We start from the raw sequence: 26035 nt of genomic DNA, 5'->3' as shown, positions 1-26035 counted from the left end.
CTGAGAGCTACTAATTGTAATGGGCCTCAGCGAAAAATAATAGGAAAAACGGGCAAAGCATTTACCCAGTCCTGAAGCTGGGAAACCTCTTCACAGGACCAGCACAAGAGGGGGTAACGAGGCCAGACAGAAAAATACATTTCTTACCGAGGTACTGCTTGCTAAACGAAGCCAGATACCACTTGCTCGAAGCCTCTGGATGAAAAAGTGGGATGAATAGCCTGAGGAAGGCAGCTATATACATAGGAGAAAAGAAGATTGAAAGAATGGAGGTGTGTTCAGCAAGCCTGGATTTTGGGAGTTTAACCAGACCGTATGTGCTGAGGTGTTGGTGTTGTTGGTGTTGGGCAACCCTGGTGTTGGGCTAGCGGCTAGGGTGCCAGCTTAGGATCCTAGGATCCTGGGTTTGAATCCCGGTCGATCGCTGAATTAACGCCAGGGGGGTTGACTCAGCCTGTCATCCTTCCGAGGTCGGCTAATTGAGGACCAGTTCACTGGTAATTCCCTGTTTGTCGTTAAAGGCGGCAAAAAGGGTTGGCGTCAGGAAGGGCATCCGGCCGTAAAACATTGCTTCAAAAAGGGGACCGAAAAACAACAACAACCACGGTTCCCGAAAAAGGCCAACCCCCGCTTGTGGGGAAAAATGGCCTCTAAAGGTGGTTATATATTTATAACCAGAAGAGGGTTCCTGGAAGAACATGTGTGTCCTGGAGGGCTGAGGAGTCTCGGAGGGCTGAGAGCAAAGGCAGCTACAACGGAGGAAAGGTGGTTAAAAAAAAAACAAGAGGCCATGACCTGTCAGGAATATGTGAGTGAAAGGCCTTGTGCTTCAGCCTCGTTATTGGAGTGTCAAAAATGTTGAGAGCTTCAGATTCTTCATGATTAATGAGAGATGTAATGCTGGGGTACCAATATATAAGGGTGAGCAGTACTCCATTAAGCCAAAGAAAAGGCCTTGCAAGCTTTGAGAACTTCTGTCTTTTTTAGGGATGATTTGGAACAACAGAGGATGTCCAGCCTGCAACTGCCTTCGGAGACCAGTTTTGTGATTATGGTTGAGGAAAATGGTGAGGCCTCGAAGTTCAAGTGACTGAAACAATCTTAAAATGGCTGACCATAGAAATGCACAGGTGGGTTTGTTTGATGATCCTTCCAGAGCAACAACATGAGTTTGGTTTCCTGGGATTGAAATTAATCGTTCATTCATCAGACGAGCACATAATTCATTCCAGATTAGCAGAGAATGGCACATCTGCTGTTTGCCAGTCAGTGAAATTATCTGCAAAACGAAAGGATTTTCCAGAGCATTGGAGAGGTTTATATACAGTGCCTATAGAAAGACTACACCCCCTTCAAATTTTTCACCTTTTGTTGCCGTATTGCGTGGAATTAAAATGCATGAAATCAGACTTTTTCCACCTTTATTTACACATTGTAACCCACAACTTCCAACTGAGAAACAAATTCTACAAATTTCAGAAAATAAATTAAAAATACAAAACTGGATTATCTTGGTTGGATAAGTGCCCACCAACCCCACCCCCTTGATAATAGCAATTATAAATTATCTCAGGTGTAACCAATCACTGTCAAAATCATACACCACAGTTAATTGGCCTCCGCCTGTGTTAAATTGTTGTGATTCTGATTATTTCAAAATAAAACTAGAACGGGCACTCGGTAGAGCGCATACCTTCGCCGCAGCTACTGTTCTGTACTTGGTAAAAATACGATTTTGACCTTTTCGTGACCTTGACCTTGACCTTTGACCCGATTGCTCCCAAAATCTAATCAAATGTGTCCCGTATAATAACCAATCATCCCACCAAATTTCATGCAATTCGGTTGAATACTTTTTGAGTTATGCGAATAACATACACACACACACACAGACATACAAATAAATACACAGCGATCAAAACATAACCTTCCGCTTTTGCGAAGGTAATCAGCTGTTCCTGTGGGTTTCCTCTGCTGGGTAGAGCATTTCACATCAAAGACTCAACCATGAGCACCCAGGAGATTTCAAAAGACCTCTGGGATAAAGCTGTGCAAAGGCACAGATGAGGGATGGGTATAAAAATATTTCACACAGTCAGGACAATCATTATGAAGTGGAAGGAGTATGGTATCACCAAGACCCTGCCTATATAAGGCCGTCCCTCCAAACTGGGTGACCAAGCAAGGAGGAGACTGATCAGAGAGGCCACCAAGAGGCCAATGGCAACTTTGTTACAGGCCTTTATGATAAAGACTGGTTGCTGTGTGTATGTGACAACAATATCCCAAGCACTCCACAAGTCTGGCCTGTATGGGAGGGTGGCAAGAAAGAAGCCATTACTCAAAAAACCCACCTCGATTCCTGTTTGAGGTATGCAGAAAACCACTCCGGAGATTGTGAAACCATGTAGCAAAAAGTTTTGAGGTCTGACATAACCAAGATGAAACTTTTTAGCCTAAATGCAAAACGTTACGTTTGGTGCAAACCCAACACAACACATCACCCAAATAACACCATCCCTACTGTGAAGCATGGTGGTGGCAGCATCATGTTATGGGGATGTTTCTCATCAACAGCGATTGGGGCACTCATCAGGATAGAAGGGAAAATGGATGGAGCAAAATAAGGAAAATCCTGGGGGAAAACATGTTGCCTTCTCCAAGAAAGCTGAAATTGGGACGGAAGTTCCCCCTTCAGCATGACAACAATCCGAAGCACACAGCCAAAGCTACGCTGGAGTGGCTATGGAACAAAAGGATAAATGTCCTTGAGGGGCCCGATCAGAGCCCCGACCTAAATCCAAACGAAAATCTGTGACATGACTTGAAGATTGCTGTCTATCAACGCTCCCTACACAACTTGACTGAGCTTGAACAGTTTTGTCCAGAAGAATGGGCAAATATTGCCAAATCAAGGTGTGCAAAGTTGGTAGAGACCTATCCCAACAGATTCACAGCTGTAATTGCTGTCAAAGATGCTTCCACCAAGTATTAACTCAGGGAGGTGGACACTTATCCAACCAAGATATTCTAGTTTTGCATTTTTTATTAATTGTCTGAAATTTGTAGAATTTGTTTTTCACTTGGAAGATGTAGGTTACGATGTGTAAACAAAGGTGGAAAAAGTTTGATTTAATGCAATTTTATTCCAGGCTATAAGGTCCAAAAAGTTGAGGGGGCGTAGACTTTATATAGGCACTGTAGATGAGAAAGAGGATGGGGTCCAAAACACTGCTAGCCTTGACCAGAAGAGGAGATCATGGTTACATTGATAGCAACGTGGAGACAGTATGAGTGGTGACATTCTGAAATCCAGGTATGAAAGCAGTCTCGTCCCAGGCAGCAAACCTGGCAAATAAAACAAGATGCAAGACTGTCGAATGCTCGAAATATGGTTTCCTAAGTACAGCCAATTTTAAAGCTTCAAAGTTCAGAGATCTCCATAGATTCCTCGGCTTCAACCTGCTTCTTAAGTGAAACATCTGACATATGATTTGTTGGACGTGATATTTGATTTCTATTAAGTACCACAAATTTCTTTCCATGTCTGCAAACTTTTGGAATGATAATGCTGTGTATCATTCCAAAATAATTGGGCATGCCAATTATCCCCACAATAAAATAAAAAAAACAGGGGGATATTGTGATCGGCTCCGTCTGTCTGTCTGTCTGTCTGTCCGTCTGTCACGATATCTCCGCCTAAACGGTTGTGCAGAAATTCACCAAACTTAGTGGTTATGTACACCACATGGTAAGAAGGTACGAGAGCAGTGTAATTTTTGGCTCCGCCCCCTGGGGCAGGGTCAAAAGGTCAAATACTGGAAAATGCAATTAAGGGCACATTTTGAATAAAACTTTGTTGGGGGAATGCATTAAATATGCAATCAACATTGGGGAACAAATGAAATATTTAACGATTTTTTTGGATTTGATCCCTGGGTTCATGCCCCAGGGGGTGGGGACTTGGGGTTTCAGGGGTCAAAGCGGAAAAAAAATTTAAACTGAAAAATTGATATTGGGTCATTCCTGTTGGAACTCTTTGCTATCTATCAACTTTACTTTTGGTTGGAAGTGTCGAGTGATTTGCGATGGTGTGTCATCGACTTTGCTCTAGTTTTTTTTGTGATTGTAAGAACTAGGGCATGCCCGTACTATATATAAGCTAGGACGTGCCCGTACGTGGGTGCCCGTTCCTTGCCAAAAAAAAAAAAAAAAAAAAATTTGTGTAGGGGTGTGTGTGTGTAAACATCCTAGGGCGTGCCCGTACGTGGGTGCAAAAAAACATGCGTGCAAACAACAACAACAAAAAAAAACTTTGAAACCACGTGGCAGTAACGACCACAGAACCCCCCCCCCCCTCTATTTACATGAATGGTTTGGTCCATTCGCAACGACCACAGAACCCCCCCCTCTATTTACATGAAATGGTTTGGTCCAAAGCGAACGGCTTGCGCTGTTTGGTAAAGAAATCGCCATAGCTCGGTAACTACTTGTCCGATTAATTTCAAACCTTGAAAAGGCACATCCTCGGGTCCCCAGCAATATACCTGGCAAGTTTCAAGTATATCGGACCGGTAGTTGTCGAGAAACAGCGGTCACAGACAAACATACACACATACACACATACAAACACACAGAGATTAATGGAATTATAGATACTAGGGCATGCCCGTACTATATATAAGCTAGGACGTGCCCGTACGTGGGTGCCCGTTCCTTGCCAAAAAAAAAAAAAAAAAAAAATTTGTGTAGGGGTGTGTGTGTGTAAACATCCTAGGGCGTGCCCGTACGTGGGTGCAAAAAAACATGCGTGCAAACAACAACAACAAAAAAAAACTTTGAAACCACGTGGCAGTAACGACCACAGAACCCCCCCCCCCCTCTATTTACATGAATGGTTTGGTCCATTCGCAACGACCACAGAACCCCCCCCCCCCCCCCTCTATTTACATGCAATGGTTTGGTCCAAAGCGAACGGCTTGCAGTGTTTGGTAAAGAAATCGCCATAGCTCGGTAAGTACTTGTCCGATTAATATGAAACCTTGAAAAGGCACATCCTCGGGTCCCCAGCAATATACCTGGCAAGTTTAAAGTATATCGGACCCTTGGTTGTCGAGAAACAGCGGTCACAGACAAACATACACACATACACACATACAAACACACATACACACATACACACAGAGATTAATGGAATTATAGATAGATGACGTGAATCATAGTCACATGGATAACTACACCACATGAGCAAGGCAGGCCTTAAGGCAAATGCCACAAAGAAAATGGGAAAATTGTAGACACAGCACAACATTCTTGGCACGTGTGTATAACGACATGTAACATAACATGTAACAACAGCAACAATGTATGTTATATGTTGGCAAATTGCTACAATGGAACAGTACCACGGATGCCAAACTTTACATTATTATAAGGGAGCACACCACATAAACAGCACAGGACTTCCCCGCAATATTGTATCAATTCCCCAGAGCTGGATGCGGTGTAAAAGTGTTTTTGTGTAACCTCATGTTTTCCAACCATTGTCACACACACATTTTTCACAACAGTTGATACCACTCGTGGTTTTGTGTGCTCTGATAACTTTTTGAATTGTGAAAACAACTTTTTCACTCCCCTTCATACAAACACTATGTGTAATCGTATTTTTTTTTTTTTTTAAACAAGTTATTCACATAATTTGTGCATTTTAGGTGGAAACGCTCAGCAAAACTAGAGTGTATAATTTCTCCATACATACCCCAAAATCTAAAAGCGCATCTCCCTATCTTGCGCAGGATCTCAAAGTTGAGCAAGAAGAGACATTTCTATTCAGGCAGCATGGAGCCGTGAGTATTTTTCACTGTCCATTTCTCTCTTTGTTTTCACTTTGTATTTTCAACAGATTCCACTTTGTATGATTTCATAATTGTACATTGCAAAAGGCGTGTGTGTCATTGCTTGTTATCTCCATATGCGGGTTTCAGAAGGTGAAAAGGTGAAACGGAGCCTTCCCAGGTCTCAGACTATCCACCTTCATGTGTGCGTGCATATATATATATATATATCTATATATATATATATATATATATATATATATATATATAAATATATATATATATATATATATATATATATATACGAGTATATATATACATAGCATCATATATATATATATATATATATATATATATATATATATATATATATATATATATATATATATATATATATATATATATATATATATATATATATATATATATATATATATTGTTGCGGGTATGAGGACTGTATATTTTTTTGATTGTGTAAATTATTATTATTGTTTATTCTGCGCCCCCTGCCTCCGGAGCTGTGTAAAGGTGAAAGGGCATCCCATAATTAGTCCACAAGCATACACGTCAGCCAATAATAGAATACCCCTGTTCGATAGTTATATCTTATTCTGTGTTTTAGAGTAAGGCTGTGTCTCCCATTAATTGAAGTACTCCATTGCACCAGTGAAAGAGAATAGATCCCCTTTCATTCCCATCCCCAAAATCTCCATTTCCTTTTACATCCCCTTTCGTCATTGCCGAGCCTCGATTGCCAATTACCTCCCCTCCAAAACCACCATTGAACAAGTGCCCGCCCGTCGTCATCAAGGGGGGAGCCAGAGAGTCGCATGACCAACCAGGGCCGAGGTGAGCACACCGATGGGCGTGTCCTGAAGGCCGGCGGCTTGATCGCTAGAGGCGCTATAAAGGCGCGCGCGCAAGTGGCGTGAGAGAGTCAGAGTCAGTCAGTGGAGTCGGTGGTCAGTTGGTTGCATTGGTTGCGGTGAGGAGTCGGTGGTGGTGGTCAGTTGGTTGCGTTGGTTGCGGTGAGGAGTCGGTGGTGAGGAGTGAGTGGACCAAGAAAGAGTTGAGGGTTTGGACCAGACGAGCCAGACAAGTCCTGGGAAAGCACGCGACGTCCACAGCAGCCACAACAGCAGCTTGGGGCCTGAACGGCGGTTTTGAGCAGGGCCGCAAAGGAACGGCGGCTGCTAAACGCGCCGGTCGTGCTGCAGGACCCCCTTGGACCTTCCTCTCCCTCCAGCCATCCACCTCCTGCCTTTCCACCCTTCTTGTGTACGTGAGTTTGTTTTGTTTGTTCTGTCCCTGGGTTAATTAAGTCTGTATAAGCTAGTATTTGCACTGTGTCACCTGCGTCTTATGTGTTGTAAATAAACTTGATTGCTCCTTTTTGCTTGTGTGTGTACAATAAATCCAATTACTCTTCTGTCCGTCTTCTCGTCTTATTCCTTTTCCTCTTTGCATTTCGTCGTTTTAGTCTTTTCCCAGATTGGGCAGCTGCGGTGCGATACGGCCAAAGTTCTGGGTGAATCGGGTGAGTCGGGGAACAACTGTTCGGTCGCGGAGCCTTCGCTCGGCAAGTAACATCTAAACCGTGATCAGTAACAATATATATGAGTGTGTGTGCACGTGCTTATATGTGTCTGTGTGTGAGCGTGCAAGTTGCTGTTGTTGGCTGCTGCCTCCACAAGTGGACGTCTCAAAGTATCTGCCTCCATCGTATGTGTGTGTGTGTGTGTGTGTGTGTGTGTGTGTGTTTGTATGTGTGTGTGTGTGTATGTGTATATGTGTGTATGTGTGTGTGTGTGTGTGTATGTGTATATGTGTGTATGTGTGTGTGTGTATGTGTGTGTGTGTGTGTGTGTGTGTGTGTATGTATGTGTATTGTGTATATGTGTATATGTGTGTATGTGTATATTTGTATGTGTGTGTGTGTGTGTGTGTGTGTGCATGTGTGTGTGCATACACATAGTCTAGAGATGGTAATATGGCCGAGAGGTATGCACACTCACCCTGGAGCTGTTGAGCCTTGGGTTCAAATCTCGCCCCAGCTATAATCCGCCATCCTGGTGTTTTGAGGGCAGGGCGATGCATCAATGTGTGTGCCGTGCGTTAAGCTGGAGGACCCATCGGTCTGCACTGGTTGGCTGGTGGCCGAAAAGGATTCCACGGCGTTTCGCAAAGAATATCTGAGTTATCGCCTGCAGCCTGAACAAACTAAACATTCATAACACATTCAGTCCAACGTCAGGCTTGGCTCGCCCGTTCATGAAAGACTTGAATCAAAAACGTTCCCCGGCCGACCCCACAAGGTGGCAGTAATTGGGACAATTGAAGAAGAGGACGATATTGTTACGGATCCCGGATTTAGAGGAGTTACTATTCATGTCATTGCTTATTAATGTTTATTCTATTAAAGGTTGTTGTGGTTAAAGGGTTAGAGAGGCTCCGGATAACAGGAGACCGGAAACGGGATAGTGAACCGGAAGAAGAAAAAGACACGAGGTCCGGGAGTAGCGGCGATCTTCTTCTTCCTCGCCCAGCTCCGACGCAAGCGGTGTCGATATTGAGCAGCGTGGGGGACGCTGCGTTTGAAAGCCCGTCTGGCGAAAGGAGTTACCTGCGTGGGGTAATTACCGATTACACGTCAAGTTGCCGTGGGTTCGTGCACGGAACCAAGCGTCCGGCACAGTTCGCCTCAACGTCTACAAGGACGCGTACGGGTCGCACCTTGGGCCTCGCGCGCTTTGCAAGGCGCGCGTTGCTTTGTCCGCTTTGCTTTGCAAGGAGGTGTGCGCTGCAGCAGCTGTTCCCGGTACGCGACGTGCACGTTTGGAATACATCAGCCAGGGGTTCGTTCAACCGCCCGTGTGCGGAGAAGTCGACCTTCACCTTGGTCTGGAGGGGCCCAGAGACATTGTGAGGGACAGTGACCATTGAGGGGTCGTGAGTGGGGAAAGGGGGGACATATATGAGATGGCCATCTTAGTAAGATTGTTGATGGATTGTTGATTGCTGATGATGGATGGAGAATATATTATTAAGTAATCCGGATCCTTGGTGTGGGGTGTCTTATTGACTTGAATTATTGTGTCTTTCATATTGATTGCGCTACGAAAGCGTATAAATCAGATATCTTTCTGGCGGGGTCCTCCCACGGTCCGGGGGTCACCAAGACCAGGTAGTTACCGGGAGGACCACGTAATAGAATTGGGGGCTCGTCCAATTGAAGTCCAGGATCTAAAATTGTATAACATAAAGAAATAAAAAAATTTATTAATTAAAATTAATAAATTAATTATTAATTGGTAAATTTTTTAGAAATTGTGGTAAAGTCTTGGGTGAAGGTTAACAGGTGTTAACGATAGTCACCATGGCGTTTGTTGCACAGAACTTTGCGGTAACACCTAGTGAGGCACAGTTCCGAGCGTTACTAAAAGCGGACCTCTTGAAATTGGCCAAACATTTTAACTTGGAGGTCCGAACTAATTTGAGGAAGGCAGAGTTGCAGACCACGGTGATACAATCTATGGTGGGATTAGGAACATGGGACGAGTTAGCCTGGCAGTGGCTACCCGAAGAACCAGAAGACGTTGAGCTCCGGAAACTGGAGTTGCAATTACGGAGCCAGGAACGGATCAAAGAAGAGGAAAGGAAAGCAGAAGAGAGGAGAGAAGAGAAACAAGCAGAGGAAAGGAGAGTGGAACGAGAACTCCAGGAAAGGTTAAAAGAAGAAGAAAGGAAAGCGGAAAAGGAAAGAGCAGAAGAGGAAAGGAAAGCAGAAGAGAGGAGAGAAGAGAAACAAGCAGAGGAAAGGAGAGTGGAACAAGAACTCCAGGAAAGGTTAGAAGGGAGAAAAGCAGAGGAGAGGAGAGCTGCCAGGGAACTCGAAGCAGAGGAGAGAAAAGCCGAAAGGGAGTTGAAGGAACGTGATCTGGCGCTTCAGCAAGAAATTAAATTCAAGGAGCTGGATTTAATGAGAGAACGGGGAGAGGTACCACCCTTGCTGACGGGGTCGACACCTAGCCAGAACACCTGGGAGGTGGGCAGACATGTGAGGCTGGTTCCACCCTTCAGTGAAAAGGAAGTCACTCAATTTTTTCCACACTTTGAGAAAGTGGCTCGACAGTTAAACTGGCCGGAGGAGGCCTGGACCATACTAGTGCAAAGTATGCTGGTGGGTAAAGCTCAAGAGATTTATTCGGCGCTACCAATGGACCAATGTGCAGATTATGAGGTATTGAAGAAGCACATCCTCAAAGCCTATGAGTTGGTTCCTGAAGCTTACCGGCAAAAATTCAGGAATGCCAGGAAGAGGGAGAGTGAGACCCATGTGGAGTTTGCCAGAGTGAAAGAAAACATGTTTGATCGGTGGTGTGAGTCGAAAGGAGTCGGGAACGACTTCGAAGCATTGCGTGACCTGATGCTGGTGGAGGAATTTCAACAGTGTGTCCACGAGGACATCAAAGTGTACCTGCAGGAAAAGAAAGTACCAAAGTTGTGGGACGCAGCCACCATGGCAGATGATTATGCCTTAACACACCGGATAGGGGTCCACACACCTAGCTCCTTGCCTAGACTTCAGCAGGGGAGTTATGGAACACCCGGTGCGGAGAACGACAATACATGGCGGCGGCCTCGAGAGGATTATGGGGACAACACGGATACCCCAACTGTTCGAAATCAGAGGGCTACGGGCCCAAGACAAACTTATTTCCCGGGGGGCCCGAGGCAGACCACAAGTTTGTCCTCCGGGCCTACTTGCGCCTTTTGCAAAAAACCTGGACACTTGATGTCCAGTTGTTACCTCATGAAAAGGGACAACCCAGAGCGGAGTCCGACTATTACAACTCCGAATGCGATGGCTAGCGTAAGAAATCGCCCACAGAAGAGTTACCAACCATTTATTTATGAGGGGTTTGTCTCACTCGAGGGAGACTTGACTAACCCAAGACCTGTTAGGGTATTGAGGGACACAGGAGCCCATCAATCCTTAATGCTTGAAGGCATTTTGCCATTGTCAAAGAGTACCGCAACTGGTGATAGTGTTCGGTTACAAGGGGTCGGTGGCTGTGTTAGTGCCCCACTTCATGTCATCCATTTGGAATCCGATTTGGTGTCAGGACCGGTCACCGTCGGTTTACAAGCCACGCTTCCTGTAGAGGGGGTATCTGTGATTATCGGGAATGATTTGGCCGGGGGGCAAATTTATGGTAACCCGAGGGTGGGTAAAGAGCCCCGCAGGGGAAATAACACCACCCCAGCTCGGGATGGCGACAAAAGTTCCAAGTTATTCGTAGGGGGACTGAACTTCAACACAGAGGAAGAAGTTCTGACCTCTGTCTTCAACAGATATGGGCCGCTGGTGGAAGTGCGGGTGGTAAAAGACAGGGAAACGCAACGGTCAAAAGGGTTCGGCTTTGTCACGTTTGCAAGCACAAGAGACGCCAGGGAGGCAGAGATGAATTGGAATGGTAAGGATTTGGAGGGTCGGACCATAACAGTAGGGAAGGCATTTCATAGGCATCGAGAGGTCTACAGAAGAGGACCACTTGGCGGTAGTTTTGGTGTTGGCAGCAGCCGATATTACTATGGAGGCTCCCAGAGTTACGGCATCTCCCGAAAGAATGATTGGCAGAGGACTGGCCGAGAAGAAGACCGCCAGTCAGGGGACTGCTGGGACAAGGGGTCCCACCGTAACTGTTAGGAGTCCGGAGAAGTTGAAGCACTCTATATACGGCGGAGCCGCCGAGCCTGGGCTCCTACGCGGGCTAACCGTGAACGCCACGTTCTTAAAAGGCATCCTGGTAGGGAACGTTCCTACACGGACTAACCGTGAACTCCACGTTCTTAAAGGCGTCCATGTAATGAACTTTCCTCCCCGGACTAACCGTGAACCCCACATTCCTTAAGGCGTCCATGTAGTGAGTACTCAGCTGGGCCTCCATCCAAGAGCAACTAGAAGTGGTTGACGCTTGGTCTAGAGGGAATTACCATGGAATCTCTGGGGGGTTTTGGTGAAAGTTTGTTGCTTTATTTTTGAGATGCGATAATTGTGCCCGGGGGGGAACTGATGATTTGGGGTATCGGGTTGGTTTATCAAAGTTGGCCGGCACAGAAAGTTTTCGCGGGGTTCAAACTTTCTTTCTTGAAGGGGGGGAGTGTTACGGATCCCAGATTTAGAGGAGTTACTATTCATGTCATTGCTTATTAATGTTTATTCTATTAAAGGTTGTTGTGGTTAAAGGGTTAGAGAGGCTCCGGATAACAGGAGACCGGAAACGGGATAGTGAACCGGAAGAAGAAAAAGACACGAGGTCCGGGAGAAGCGGCGATCTTCTTCTTCCTCGCCGAGCTCTGACGCGAGCGGTGTCGATATTGAGCAGCGTGGGGGACGCTGCGTTTGAAAGCCCGTCTGGCGAAAGGAGTTACCTGCGCGGGGTAATTACCGATTACACGTCAAGTTGCCGTGGGTTCGTGCACGGAACCAAGCGTCCGGCACAGTTCGCCTCAACATCTACAAGGACGTGTACGGGTCGCACCTTGGGCCTCGCGCGCTTTGCAAGCCGCGCGTTGCTTTGCCCACTTTGCTTTGCAAGGAGGTGTGCGCTGCAGCAGCTGTTCCCGGTACGCGATGTGCACGTTTGGAACACGTCAGCCAGGGGTTCGTTCAACCGCCCGTGTGCGGAGAAGTCGACCTTCACCTTGGTCTGGAGGGGCCCAGAGACATTGTGAGGGACAGTGACCATTGAGGGGTCGTGAGTGGGGAAAGGGGGGACATATATGAGATGGCCATCTTAGTAAGATTGTTGATGGATTGTTGATTGCTGATGATGGATGGAGAATATATTATTAAGTAATCCGGATCCTTGGTGTGGGGTGTCTTATTGACTTGAATTATTGTGTCTTTCATATTGATTGCGCTAGTAAGCGTATAAATCAGATATCTTTCTGGCGGGGTCCTCCCACGGTCCGGGGGTCACCAAGACCAGGTAGTTACCGGGAGGACCACGTAACAATATGCACATACATTGTCAACTAACTACTGTACACGTATGTAATTAAACATGATGTGATCATTTTCTCAAAGTATCTTTCCCATATTAAATTAACTGCCCAGTTTATAAGTGCATGTATAAGGCTTTGGTTCCTTTCGATTTGTTTTGTGTGCCATCTCCATGAAATTTTAAATGCTGGAATACCACAGCGTGAAATTTTGAATGCTGGAATACCATGGCATGAAATTTTGAATGCTGGAATACCACGGCATGAAATTTTGAATGCTTGGATACCACGGCATTAAATTTTGAATGCTGGAATACCACGGCATGAAATTTTGAATGCTGGAATACCACGGCATGAAATTTTGAATGCTGGAATACCACGGCATGAAATTTTGAATGCCTGGAAACCACGGCATGAAATTTTGAATGCCTGGAATACCACAGCGTGAAATTTTGAATGCTGGAATACCACGGCGTGAAATTTTTAATGCCTGGAATACCACGGCATGAAAATTTTATTGCTGGATTACCACGGCATGAAATTCTGAATGCCTGGATACCACGGCATGAAATTTTGAATGCTGGAATACCACGGCATGAAATTTTGAATGCCTGGATACCATTGCATGAAATTTTGAATGCTGGAATACCACGGCATGAAATTTTGAATGCCTGGAATACCACTGCGTAAAATTTTGAATGACTGGATATCACAGCGTGAAATTTTGAATGACTGGATACCACGGCGTGAAATTTTGAATGACTGGATACCACGGCATGAAATTTTGAATGACTGGATACCACGGCATGAAATTTTGAATGATTGGATTCCACGGCGTGAAATTTTGAATGACTGGATACCACGGCATGAAATTTTGAATGACTGGATACCACGGCATGAAATTTTGAATGACTGGATACCACGGCATGAAATTTTGAATGACTGGATACCACGGCATGAAATTTTTAATGCCTGGAATACCACGGCATGAAATTTTTAATGCCTGGAATACCACGGCATGGAATTGGTGCTAAATTTGCTTTGAAGGATTTTGTCCGACTTAGCAGACACAGTCTCTCCAATATAAAAACACCACTTTATGCATTACCGAGTGCGTCTTGATGCTCCAGATAGATTTCAGGGATGACAGATGAGCGACATGGTTCACAAATTCAAGAAAAAGGCGATTTCTGCCGCATTGTAAGTGCAATGGTCACTGCTACGCTTACCTTGTTTTGCAACTTGCAGTTTGATCATCATTGGTGTTTGTCCTTGCAAATTGGGTGTGCGGGTGTCTTCTGATACCTCAGGGAGATGGATGCCCCTGCCTTGCATAACCCTAGGTCACCTGTGGGTAAGGTGAAGTACCTGTCAGCCCCCCTGACCAGGGTAACGGTCCGCAGCCATGCGGTTTAAATGGCAGGTGGCTCTGCACATCTGGTGGATGAGAGTCCAGTCGACTCCAACAGCATGGGCGGAAGAGGGTGAATTCCCCAATGACCAGCGGAGGGATGGAGAGGAGTGGAGACCCCCTGTCTATACCACACACTTACCCGTGTGTACCAGCCATGGAAAGGCAATATGATGGCAAACACGCCATCATTGCCCGAGGAGACTCGACATCACCTAGCAAATAACATTGTCACCTTTCAAAACGACTGCAAAATGTTGAATCGGCGAGCTAAACATTTTCCTCTGACGGACGGCATGCTCACACGACATATGGGCAGGGTACAGCCCAAAGTGGAGATCGGTTTCTGAGGTTTGGGACATGGAATGTAGGGACAATGACAGGCAGATCAGGAGAAGTGGTGGAAGCATTGGTCAGAAGAAGAGTGGACATATGTTGTGTGCAAGAGACGAGATGGAAGGGAAGTGGTGTGAGAATGGTGAAGGGTAGGCAGGGACAGAAATACAAGTTTGTGTGGCAAGGGTGCCTGGAGGGCGTGAATGGTGTTGGTGTCCTGTTTTCTGAGGAGTTTGTAGACAGTGTGGTGAGTGTGAATAGAGTGAGTGATAGGTTGATGATGGTGAAAATGATGATTGGAAAGCTCTTGGTGAACGTCATCTCGGGATATGCTCCGCAGGTTGGTCAGAGCGATGAAGAGAAGGACAAGTTCTGGTGTGCGATAGAGAAGCTGATGGAAAACCTGAAAGATGAGGAAGTTGTTGTGGTAGGGGGAGACCTAAATGGACATGTGGGAAGGAGTATGGACGGTTTTGAGGGAGTTCATGGGGGTTACGGATATGGTGTGAGAAATGGAGAAGGTGAAAGGATTTTGGAGTTTGCTGATGGAGCTGATTTGTTGATTTGTAATACTCAGTTCCAGAAAGAGGATAATATGCTTGTTACATACACGTCGGGTGGGTTGACGACAACCGTTGACTACCCGATAGTGCATTGGCGAGATAGGGGGCACCTCCGGGACACAAAGGTGATCCCGGGGGAGGAGGCTGTTTCACAGCACCACTTGGTTGTCTGCGACATAAAGGTGAAAGGTGCGAGGAGAGCTCGGCGGGTGAAGTACCAACCGAGAATGAAGGTGTGGAGGTTGAAAGAGGTGACAGTAAGGGAGGCATTAAGAGAGAGGCTGAGTAGGGTAGAGGATGATGTGGTTGAGCTTGAAAGTGGTTGGATGTCAATGAAAGATAGTCTGTTGGGAGCCGTTGGTGAGGTATGTGGATTAGGGTGGTGCTCAAAATAATTTTTTTTAAATATTTACTGGGACATGGCTTTATGTTGTTCCTTTTGTTCCAAAATGAAAAGACACCAAATATGAAAGCAATCTGATTTTATTTAGGGGTGCCACATCAGCCTTCAAACTAAAGGTGTCTACAAAACTTTTCTATATATGGATCGAAAGCAAAACCAGAAGTTTGTTTTATGAAAATCCACCCTCCACTCACTTTCTTTGTATTCTAGCAAACACAAGTTACAATAGCTGCACAAATAGCACTATATTGCTATGAAAACTCAAATTCAATGATAACAATCCAAATGTTCAGTTCATAAAATGAAGAGACACCATATCACATAATATTTAAAAAACCCAAATATAATGAGAAATGTAACTCCTATTTCTGGGCCTGTTTCACCACTGTTGCCTTCTTGGCATCGGGGTACATATTCCTGTGAGCAGCAACAACTTGGAGCAGAGCTTGCTTTTGCTCTTCATCCTTTGTAAGGAGCTTATTGTAGTCTTGTATCAATGCGACACCCCTTTCTGCCCTGTCGTTCACCACGACTAAGCCACTGGCAGCTTTCTTTGCTTCCTGAAAGCTGGTTTCTTGCTCCCATGAACCAGGATCCTTATCCATCCAATCAGTTGGGGTCCCTAGGATGCTGAAGAAATGCTTGGTGTGTTTTGTTATGAGGCCAGCGATTGACAGGGCGGTTCCTCGTTTGATAGCTGGTCTCTTTGGAGAGGGGTTTTCACCGTCATTTTTCAATGCTTCAATCATATTGATCTTGCTTTCTTTGTCAATTCTGGTGTCAAAGAATGCAAATGCCACTAGTACTGGGCTCATGTACCACGTGTGGCGGCCAAGTGCCTTCAAGGCTGCCTGAGCCATCTTCTGATTGATTTGTTCAAACTTTTCCAACTTCTTGAAGAGGTTAATGTCATTCAGGGGAGCCTCAATAGCTTGTGGAGCCCGAAACCAAGCCTGTACATACACAAGGCAGACAAAAATGTTGAAGGCTCGGAGTTCTCTCGCCTCTCGAAGTGTCAAGTGGAACTCTGACCGAAACATAAACACCTGTAGTGAATATAGTGCTTTTGCCATCCATCTGGCTCTGTGCATTGCTCCTGGAGCCATGATCCGGATTCCACGAGGTGGGATTCCTCCCATGTAGATGACAGTCAGTTCTAGGAGTTCACGATAATCATCTCGTGGCTGCTGATCTTTCAAACACACAAGAACGTTTTTGCTTCCAACACAGTGTCTACAGATCCCATTGAAGCCTTCCTCTCTGAGAATTGATCGTGAAGAAACTTCCTGTCCTCGGGGTTGGTGATTATGGCCTCCGAATCTGCATGCCTAAGATCAAACGTCTTCTCCAAGGAGGCCTTGAAGGATGCTTCCTTCTTCTCTTGGGTCGCACCACCCCGCTTTGCACCTTTTTGGAGGCTCCTCCATTCTTCATATAGCCTCTCCAAACGATGGATGCAGTGCTGCTTCGTCGTTGTAGGTAGGTGAGCTTTTTCCCAGAACTTCACAACCTCTTCAATGGTGAGGGTTGCACTCTCCCTGGCAGTGCGATTCTCCTTCTTCAGGTGATGGAAAAACAGGACAAGAGATTGATGCACAGTCGGGAGCTTGGCACCTTTGATGGCATCTCCAGAAGTGGACCCAATGAGATACACATTATCCTGAGCCCGAGTTTTCAATGAAACACTGGTACTAGCACATGCCATATCTGCAAAATAAGCAAGAATGTGGGTAAAATCATGTTAATTCTTACTCCACAGGGTCACTCTCTACAAAAGAGCCACAGTCAATAAGTTAGGCCTACATATTACACACTAAAAAAGCGTACCCCTGACCCCGGGAACCTGTACAAAACATGCATGAAAATTGCCCAGATAGTGATCATAGGAAGTCTCAAAACTGTATGTATAATATATTGTATATATATAATGTATAATGTGTATTTATGTATATTTATTATTTAATGTATATTTACTATATATTTATTTTTAATATTATATTTAATGTATATATATAATTATGTATTTATTTTGTGTATATACAGCTCAAAAAATGGGAATTCCTATTTTTGCATGGGGGAAAATTCATCACTGATGTGGCACCCCTAAATATTATTGGATTCCATTCAAATTTGGTGTGGTTTCCTTTGACACCAAAAGGAACAAAAATAGACCATGTCCCGGAGAAAATCTGCATTTTGCTTTTTTGAAGCCCACCCTAATTGTGGATGGACAAAAGGACCACCGAGGCACTCAGAAACATGGTGGTGAGATGATGAAGTTGGAAAGAGGATTGACGAGAAGAGGAAGAAGTTCAAGGAGTGGCAGAAGGCGAAGGGTACGGGAGCAGAAAAAGCAGAGCATGAAAGTTATAAGGCAGCCAAGAAGGCTGCAAAGAAAGAGGTAGCAAAGGCGCAGGAGGCATGTAGGAAAATGTTCGGAGAATGCTTTGGATTCGGAAGAGGGTCAGAGAGTGGTATTCAGGATTGCAAAGCAGAGAGCGAAAGAGAGGTGTGATGTGATGGGGGTGAGTTGCTTGAAGGATGAAGTGGGACAAATCGTTGTGAACCCAGATGGAATTAAAGGAAGATGGAAAAGATATATGGAAATGCTGTTGAATACAGAGAATGAATGGGATGGCAACATAGAGAGTAACCCAGTTTTAGGACCGGCAGAGAAGATAACTGAGAAGGAAGTTGAGGAAGCGATAAAAGCAATGAAGAGTAGAAAAGCGGGAGGGCCGACGGGAGTTGTGGGAGATATGTTGAAGGCAGCGGGAAATTGGGGTGTGAAGAGAATGACAGAGATCTGCAATCTGGTGGTGAAAGAAGGCCGCATTCCAGTGGCTTGGGAACTGAGTACCCTTGTCCCTCCACACAAGGGGAAAGGTGACCCTCTGGAGTGTGGCTTGTACCGAGCGATAAAATTATTGGAGCATGGAATGAAGGTATTGGAAAGGGTGTTGGAGAGGAGGATAAGGAAGAAGGTGAAGATCGACGAAATGCAGTTTGGATTTATGCCAGGAAGAGGAACAACAGACGCGCTCTTTATTGTGAGGCAGTTGCAGGAGAAGTACATGGAGAAGAGGAAGAAGTTGTTTCTTGGGTTTGTTGATTTGGAGAAAGCATTCGATAGGGTTCCACGCGAAGTATTGACATGGGCATTGAGGAAGTTAGGAGTGGAGGAATGGTTGATCAGAGTAGTGATGGCAATGTACAAAAGAGCACGCACAGCTGTAAGGACGAAGGACGGGAAGAGTGGTGAGTTTGAGGTGAAGGTGGGAGTGCATCAGGGCTCGGTACTAAGTCCACTACTATTTGTAGCTGTGATGGAGGTGCTTGCTCAGAACGTAAAGGAGGGTTTACCGTGGGAGTTGTTGTATGCAGATGATCTGGTGTTGATTGTGGAAAATATGGATGGACTGAAGGAAAAGATGAACAAGTGGAAGGAATGTATGGAGACAAAAGGTCTGAAGGTGAATATCAGAAAGACGAAGGTGATGGCAAGTGGTAAAGCATGTGGTGAGGTGGAAAGAACTGGGAAGTGGCCATGAGCTGTGTGCAGGAAGGGTGTCGGAGTGAATTCCATTCAATGTACAATGTGCGCTGAGTGGGTTCATCAAAAATGCAGTGGTCTGAGAGGATCATTAACCAGTGTGGCAGCTACATTCAAATGCAAGGTGTGCACAGAGGGAGCTGCAGATGGAGGAAATGTTGAGTTGGATCTTGGAGACGGCATGAAGCTGGAAGGTGTGAAAACACTTTGCTACCTCAGAGACATGCTGAATTGAGAAGTTGGATCAGACTCGGCAACGTTTGCTGGAGTGAAATGTGCATGGAAGAAGTTTCGGGAACTGAGTGGCGTGCTGATGAGCAGGGGAGTGTCGTTGTAGCTGAAGGGAAAGGTGTATGCTGCATGTGTGAGAAGTGTTATGATTTATGGGAGCGAGACATGGGTAATGAACGTAGAGCAGCAACGAAGGCTGGAAAGGGTGGAAATGCGAATGGTTCGGTGGATGTGCGGAGTATCGTTGAGAGAGAGGAAGACAAATGATGAATTGCGAAAGATGATGGGAATAGAGCCTGTGATTGATGCTGTGAAGAGGAACAGGTTGACATGGTTTGGTCATGTGTTGAGGAAGGAAGAAAGTGACTGGTTGAGAAGAGTGATGGAAATGAATGTTGAAGGAAGTAGAGGACGGGGGAAGACCGAGAAAGACTTGGCTAAAGATGGTGGAAGAAGAAATGCGGGCAAGGGGGTTAACAAGGAGAGATGCAGAAAATAGGGCAAAATGGAGAAGATTGTCATGGGGACCACAAGGCTAACCCCTGCTCTAGCAGGGAAAATGGCCTTAAAATGCATGTTGTTGTTGTTGTTGGACGGCATGCTGTAAGATGCAGCACCAGTCAGACCTCAAGTTCATCAATAAAAACTAGCGGAAACCCATGATATCACGGTTGTGCGATATTCTTGACATAACTGAAGGTAAAGTGAAGTGGAGGTATTGTAACAACTAAGACTACAAATTCACCGCAGTGCTGCGGTTCAAGAACAACTCACTCCTGCTTTGAGATGATGCCAATCTCGCTTCCTCGGGTTGTTAACACAATGGATATTAACACAACTAGCAACGGTACCCGCCCTACGGGCGGGACTTCAATTAGGAAGCCCCAATGAAAAGGAAAAATATCAGAAATTGAAGGCTTTTTTTTCTTTTAAACGATTTATATAAACATCCGTTGAATCATATCACACGCAAATCGTCAAAATCTAAACAGTACATGGCACCCATTTTGAAAAAATATTGAATTCTGCAAAACGGAAGCGGCCGCTACACGTCTTTCTCAGTCGCACTTTTATGTGTGAAGAGTGCGTGCCGAATCTGTAACCCGGAAGTGGCCGCTACACCTGTTTCTCAGTCGCTTTGCACACGCTGCCATTTTACTTCGGAGCCGCACGTTTGTATAGGAATAGTTCGTCAGGAGTCGATCTACTCTCTCCTGGTACGTAGAATAAACAGTTTTTGTAGAATTTCAACAAAAGCCACATCACTGTTCATATCGGTAAATATTATTCCATAGTGTTTGGAAAAACTGGAAAATTTGAAAACTTGGAAAAATTGGAAAAACAATATAGCCTATTTTACTCCCAGGGGCAGGGGTCCTAGGAATACCCACCCAAAATATTGTTGCGATCGGTTGAGCTGTTTTTGCTGTGCCTTCGAACGGACGGATGGACATTTGGTGAATTATAGTAAGATAAAATGGACGCCAGACAGATTCAAACTTGGGACCTGCAGTTCCACAGGTGTGTGGGTTAAACTCTGAAACATATGGTCAAACACCATTGAGCGTGAAGATAAAGTATATCCACGAAATGTTTATCGTATAATCTCGTCTGCACGGAAGCAAAATGGTTGTCTGTAAGGTGTGGGATGCATGTTTTTGCTGGAAACACCCCTTAAATGAAGGTTACAAAAGTCGTGATACCTACTGCAAAGGATGAACACGCAAGGATGGGTTTGCAGTTGAAGAAACGCACGCACGCCATTGCCAGTAGGAGAAGAAGCATTGACAAAGCCGCCTGTCTCTTAGCCTATTAATATATAGATTACTTAAAATTTAAAAAATTCCGTTTGAACATTGTCTTTTACACAACGAGCTACTTTTTCTACTTATCGCTTTTGGGGGAAAATCTTTTGCTCTTTGCTTTAATTATTATTATTCTGATTCTGATGTACCATACAGGGAATCCTCGATTCACGTTGCCCCTTTTAACGTCGTTTCGCTGTTACGTCATTAACTAATTAAAAACACATTTCGCTTAACGTCGTTGCGTGCTTCACCGCAACACGGCACAACGAGATGTAATTTAATCTTCGTCGCATTTCAATGACGACAATTCACTTTTTTCACTGCGTCTCAGAATTTGTTCAGGGTGCCGGCAAGAGCTTGCCCACTCTTTTCCAAAGACTCCGTGGGGATCTTTAACGTCCACCAACTTATGTCGGTAGACGGGATGCCCAATTTTACATCCATTCAAGAGACTGCACACACATTGATGAATCACCCTGCCTGTGAAACACCGGGATGACAGTTTGTAGCTGGGATTCGAACCCAGGATGGGCAACTTTGAGGCGAGTGTGCATGCCTCCAGGACATCCTGCCAGCCCTTATTGTTATTATTATTATTATTATTATTATTATTATTATTATCATTATTATTGTATTTTTTTTGTATACAAGATTGAGGCTCGTGTAAGAGCTAACATTAATGACAAAAAAACAAACGGACACATAAGACAAAATAAAGGGAGCGGGAGACGAGATGGGGAGAGAGGGGAAAGCACACAAGTACAACATTTGAGAGCAGGGACATCGGGAGATCTGTGGGAGGGAGAGGGCTTGGGGGGAGAAGGTGTGGGAATGGGGTTGGGGGTGGGAGAGGTTAAAAAAAAACACATGGACACAGCTAGGACTTCCAGGAAAGAAGTCGGTATTTCAGAAAAGTGGATTTGGGGTGAATTAACAGGGGGTAGAAAAGATCAAGGTTTTGGATGGGGGAAGATAAGAGATGGTGGTGAACAGCTGTTTTAAAGACCTAGAGGGAGGAATGGGATTGAAGAGAGTGAGGGAGTTTGTTCCAGAGGTGGGAGAAAAGAGTAATGAAGGAGTGAAGGTGAATAGAGAATCTTGATTTTGGCAATTTCACCATAAGAGGGTTGCAGGCAGATCTTGTGCGACCTGTAGGAATATTTGGGGGACAGAGCACAGAGATAGCTGGGGGAGCAAGGCCGGAGAGGAGTCGGTAGAAGACAGAAAGACCACCAACCTGCCTGCGGTGAGTGAGTGAAAGGTCCTCGGAGTTAGCTTCATCGCGGGAGATTCCAATGATTCTGAAAGCTTTGGTTTCAACAGCGTATTATCCCGTTAAAAAAAACAAAAACTGGGGTATTGTAATCGGCTCGGTCTCTGTCCATCCGTCCGTCACGCACAGAAATTCACCAAACCTGGTACCTCATTATGATCACCACGTGGCACGAAGGTGTGAGAGCAGAAACATTTTGGGCCTGCCCTCTGGTGCCCTGTCGTTATTATAAGATCAAATACCAAAAAAATGCAATTACTGCCACATTTTGAAACATGAAAAAAAAAAAAAAAACTGTGGATGCAATTAACATTGGGGGTCGCATGAAATATGTAACGATCGTTTTGATTTGAGCCCAGGTTCAGGCCCCAGGAGTGGGGAATTAGGGTCACACAACGGTCAAAGGGGAAAAATGGTTAACTCAAGAGTTGACCTGGTGGAACCTTTTGCCATTTTTCAACTTTGCTTTAGGTGGGAAGGAAGCATGGTGGATTTGCGATGGGGCTCCATCGACTTCAGTCGAGTTATTATGATTGTTTTATATTTTGAAACAAATGACTTTCCAGCTCCAGGCCCTGCCTTCCCTTCTATATTAACTTTCTTTCAATCATGTTCTTGTGCATTTCAATTTAAACGCATGTAGTTGGATAAACCTCGTCATAATTCCAACTCGTTATATTGTTTTGATATCAATTATATCAATCATTGCACTCGCAATCCTTTCTCTCCCAGTTACTCTTTCTGCCTCCTTAACACTCACTGCCCTTCACTTTCTCAGCTTTCATCACACTGGGTTAACGCCGAGTGCCACACCTGCACCCATTCCCACTCTATTGGTATGCTGACTTTCTCACACTCCCTCTAACTGCCTTTGTCATCCTTGTTCCAATGTTTCCTCATCACGTTCCTGCATAAGACAACACGAGCGATCCGCCGCTACTACACGGGTTCTTCTGCTGAAGGAGGCGAGGGAGACAGACAACAGGCCTGATCCATATCTGAGTGTAGGTTGAGCATTTTCCGAAGTGACGTCAAATTGTGTGCACAGGCCACTTGCAAATTACTTTGTGAAAAGTTGATTTAATGTTGGGCAGTCATTATATTTAATGCCGGTTTTTTTTTAACCGCTCATTACCTTCACCACCAAAGGTGGAGGGAGGTTATGTTTTCACCCCTGTCTGTTTGTTTATCTGTCTGCGAGCAGGATATCTCAAAATGTTATGGATGAATTCGGACAAAACTTGGTGGATAGATTGGGTGTGTGACAAGGAAGAAGTGATTAGATTTTGGTGAAGATCCAGTTCTGAATCTGGATCCAAGAAGTTTTAAGTGATTCTTCGCCATTGAGTGATCGGGCTAAAAACGATATATGGCACGATATCTCAAAACGTTATGGACGGATTCGGACAAAACTTAGTGGACAGTTCGGGTGCGTGACAAGGCCAAATTGATTCGATTTTGGTGAAGATCCGAATCCAGATCTGAATACGAGAATTTCTTTTTACTTTTTAAAGTGATAAATTGAGAGATGGGGCCAAAAACGATGTGTAATATGATGTCTCAAAAGGTTGTGGACGGATTATGTCAAAACTTGTCGGATGAGTGGCAGTTCTGATGCAGTACAGTGCACTCAACAGATCAACTTTGGTGCTATCTATCTATTGTACATACAAAAGGGTTTTGGACCGCCATGTTCGGACTGAGAATAGGGGAGGCATTTCTTTAAAATGCAGTCATATTTGCATATGCAATAAATAGATGACTCCTTTCTCTGTATTCTTAGGAGTTTAGTACTGTGGGAATGGAGGCCACAGTAGTACCAGCATTGGAATTCAGCTTCATCAACCTTGAATCACTGAGGACAAAGGTGATGATGAATGTAAATTTGTTTGGATACCTCCACACCTCTCTTCTCATTACTCCTGTTTAATCCCTCTTCAACAATTTCCCTGTTCTCTTTCTTTCAACTTTACATCCTATTTTCCCCATCTCTATGTTTAATTTTAATTTTTTTCCCCATGTTCATACATCATAATTTTTCGATTATTCAGCCATCTTTAATTGCTTCTCACTGTCCACCTTCCGTGCTTCGGTGGTATCGGCGCTCTGCATGGAGCATGGTGCATGAATCGATAACTCTTTACCCTTTAGATATTACATAATTGTATTCTTACATAATTGTGTTTCTTTAAGCATTGTATATACTTACTCCTTCACTCCAATGCCCATAACTATTTCCACCTTATTCCACAGGTTTATACTCCAGATAAATTTGCATCCATCGTGTTTACAAGTCCCCGTGCGGTGCAGGCAGTCAAACAGAGCTTACAGAAACACCCTGTCGCAAATGGTAAGGCTATTTCTCTTCGAGCAGTGTTTTATTTTCCCACCAAACCCAGCTTATACTTCCTAACTCAAAACGTAATCACCTGGTAAGCAAAAAAGGACGTGTTTTGGATTAAAATTCAGTTGTTTGGATTAAAAGAAGGAAAATTCTGACGCTGTCCCAAAAACCCATCTTTCTTTTACAAGCTTTTCAACCTTTCCCAAAAACCCATCTTTCTTTTACAAGCTTTTCAACCTTTCCCAAAAACTCATCTTTCTTTTTCAAGCTTTTCAACCTTTCCCAAAAACTCATCTTTCTTTTTCAAGCTTTTCAACCTTTCCCAAAAACTCATATTTCTTTTTCAAGATGTCCAAAAACTCATCTTTCTTTTTCAAGCTTTTCAACCTTTCCCAAAAACTCATCTTTCTTTTTCAAGCTTTTCAACCTTTCCCAAAAACTCATATTTCTTTTTCAAGATGTCCAAAAACTCATCTTTCTTTTTCAAGCTTTTCAACCTTTCCCAAAAACCCATCTTTCTTTTACAAGCTTTTCAACCTTTCCCAAAAACTCATCTTTCTTTTTCAAGCTTTTCAACCTTTCCCAAAAACTCATCTTTCTTTTTCAAGCTTTTCAACCTTTCCCAAAAACTCATATTTCTTTTTCAAGATGTCCAAAAACTCATCTTTCTTTTTCAAGCTTTTCAACCTTTCCCAAAAACTCATCTTTCTTTTTCAAGCTTTTCAACCTTTCCCAAAAACTCATATTTCTTTTTCAAGATGTCCAAAAACTCATCTTTCTTTTTCAAGCTTTTCAACCTTTCCCAAAAACTCATCTTTCTTTTTCAAGATGTCCAAAAACTCATCTTTCTTTTTCAAGCTTTTCAACCTTTCCCAAAAACTCATCTTTCTTTTTCAAGCTTTTCAACCTTTCCCAAAAACTCATATTTCTTTTTCAAGATGTCCAAAAACTCATCTTTCTTTTTCAAGCTTTTCAACCTTTCCCAAAAACTCATCTTTCTTTTTCAAGATGTCCAAAAACTCATCTTTCTTTTTCAAGCTTTTCAACCTTTCCCAAAAACTCATCTTTCTTTTTCAAGCTTTTCAACCTTTCCCAAAAACTCATATTTCTTTTTCAAGATGTACAAAAACTCATCTTTCTTTTTCAAGCTTTTCAACCTTTCCCAAAAACTCATCTTTCTTTTTCAAGATGTCCAAAAACTCATCTTTCTTTTTCAAGCTTTTCAACCTTTCCCAAAAACTCATATTTCTTTTTCAAGATGTCCAAAA

At 44.2% G+C, this 26035-nt stretch overlaps 1 protein-coding gene across 3 annotated transcripts in view; it reads left to right on the top strand.

Annotated features, from left to right (window-relative positions):
• Positions 1-26035, top strand: part of UROS (uroporphyrinogen III synthase) — a 153598-nt gene that overhangs the window by 6010 nt on the left and 121553 nt on the right. For 2 of the 3 annotated variants that reach the window (XM_078769867.1, XM_078769865.1), the window contains exons 2-5: positions 5799-5849; positions 23340-23427; positions 24207-24302; positions 24677-24773. In XM_078769867.1, coding sequence (XP_078625993.1) covers positions 5842-5849; positions 23340-23427; positions 24207-24302; positions 24677-24773 — 289 coding nt within the window. In that variant the 5' untranslated portion in view covers positions 5799-5841. The remainder of the gene's footprint in view (positions 1-5798; positions 5850-23339; positions 23428-24206; positions 24303-24676; positions 24774-26035) is intronic. The other variant, XM_078769866.1, reaches the window with a different exon arrangement.

Source organism: Myxine glutinosa, chromosome 1 (genome assembly GCF_964187855.1).
Source record: "Myxine glutinosa chromosome 1, kmMyxGlut1.1, whole genome shotgun sequence".
NCBI classification, from domain to species: Eukaryota; Metazoa; Chordata; class Myxini; order Myxiniformes; family Myxinidae; genus Myxine; species Myxine glutinosa.
Note: the sequence above shows the minus strand (reverse complement) of the source record. Positions and strands in the feature narration are given on the sequence as shown.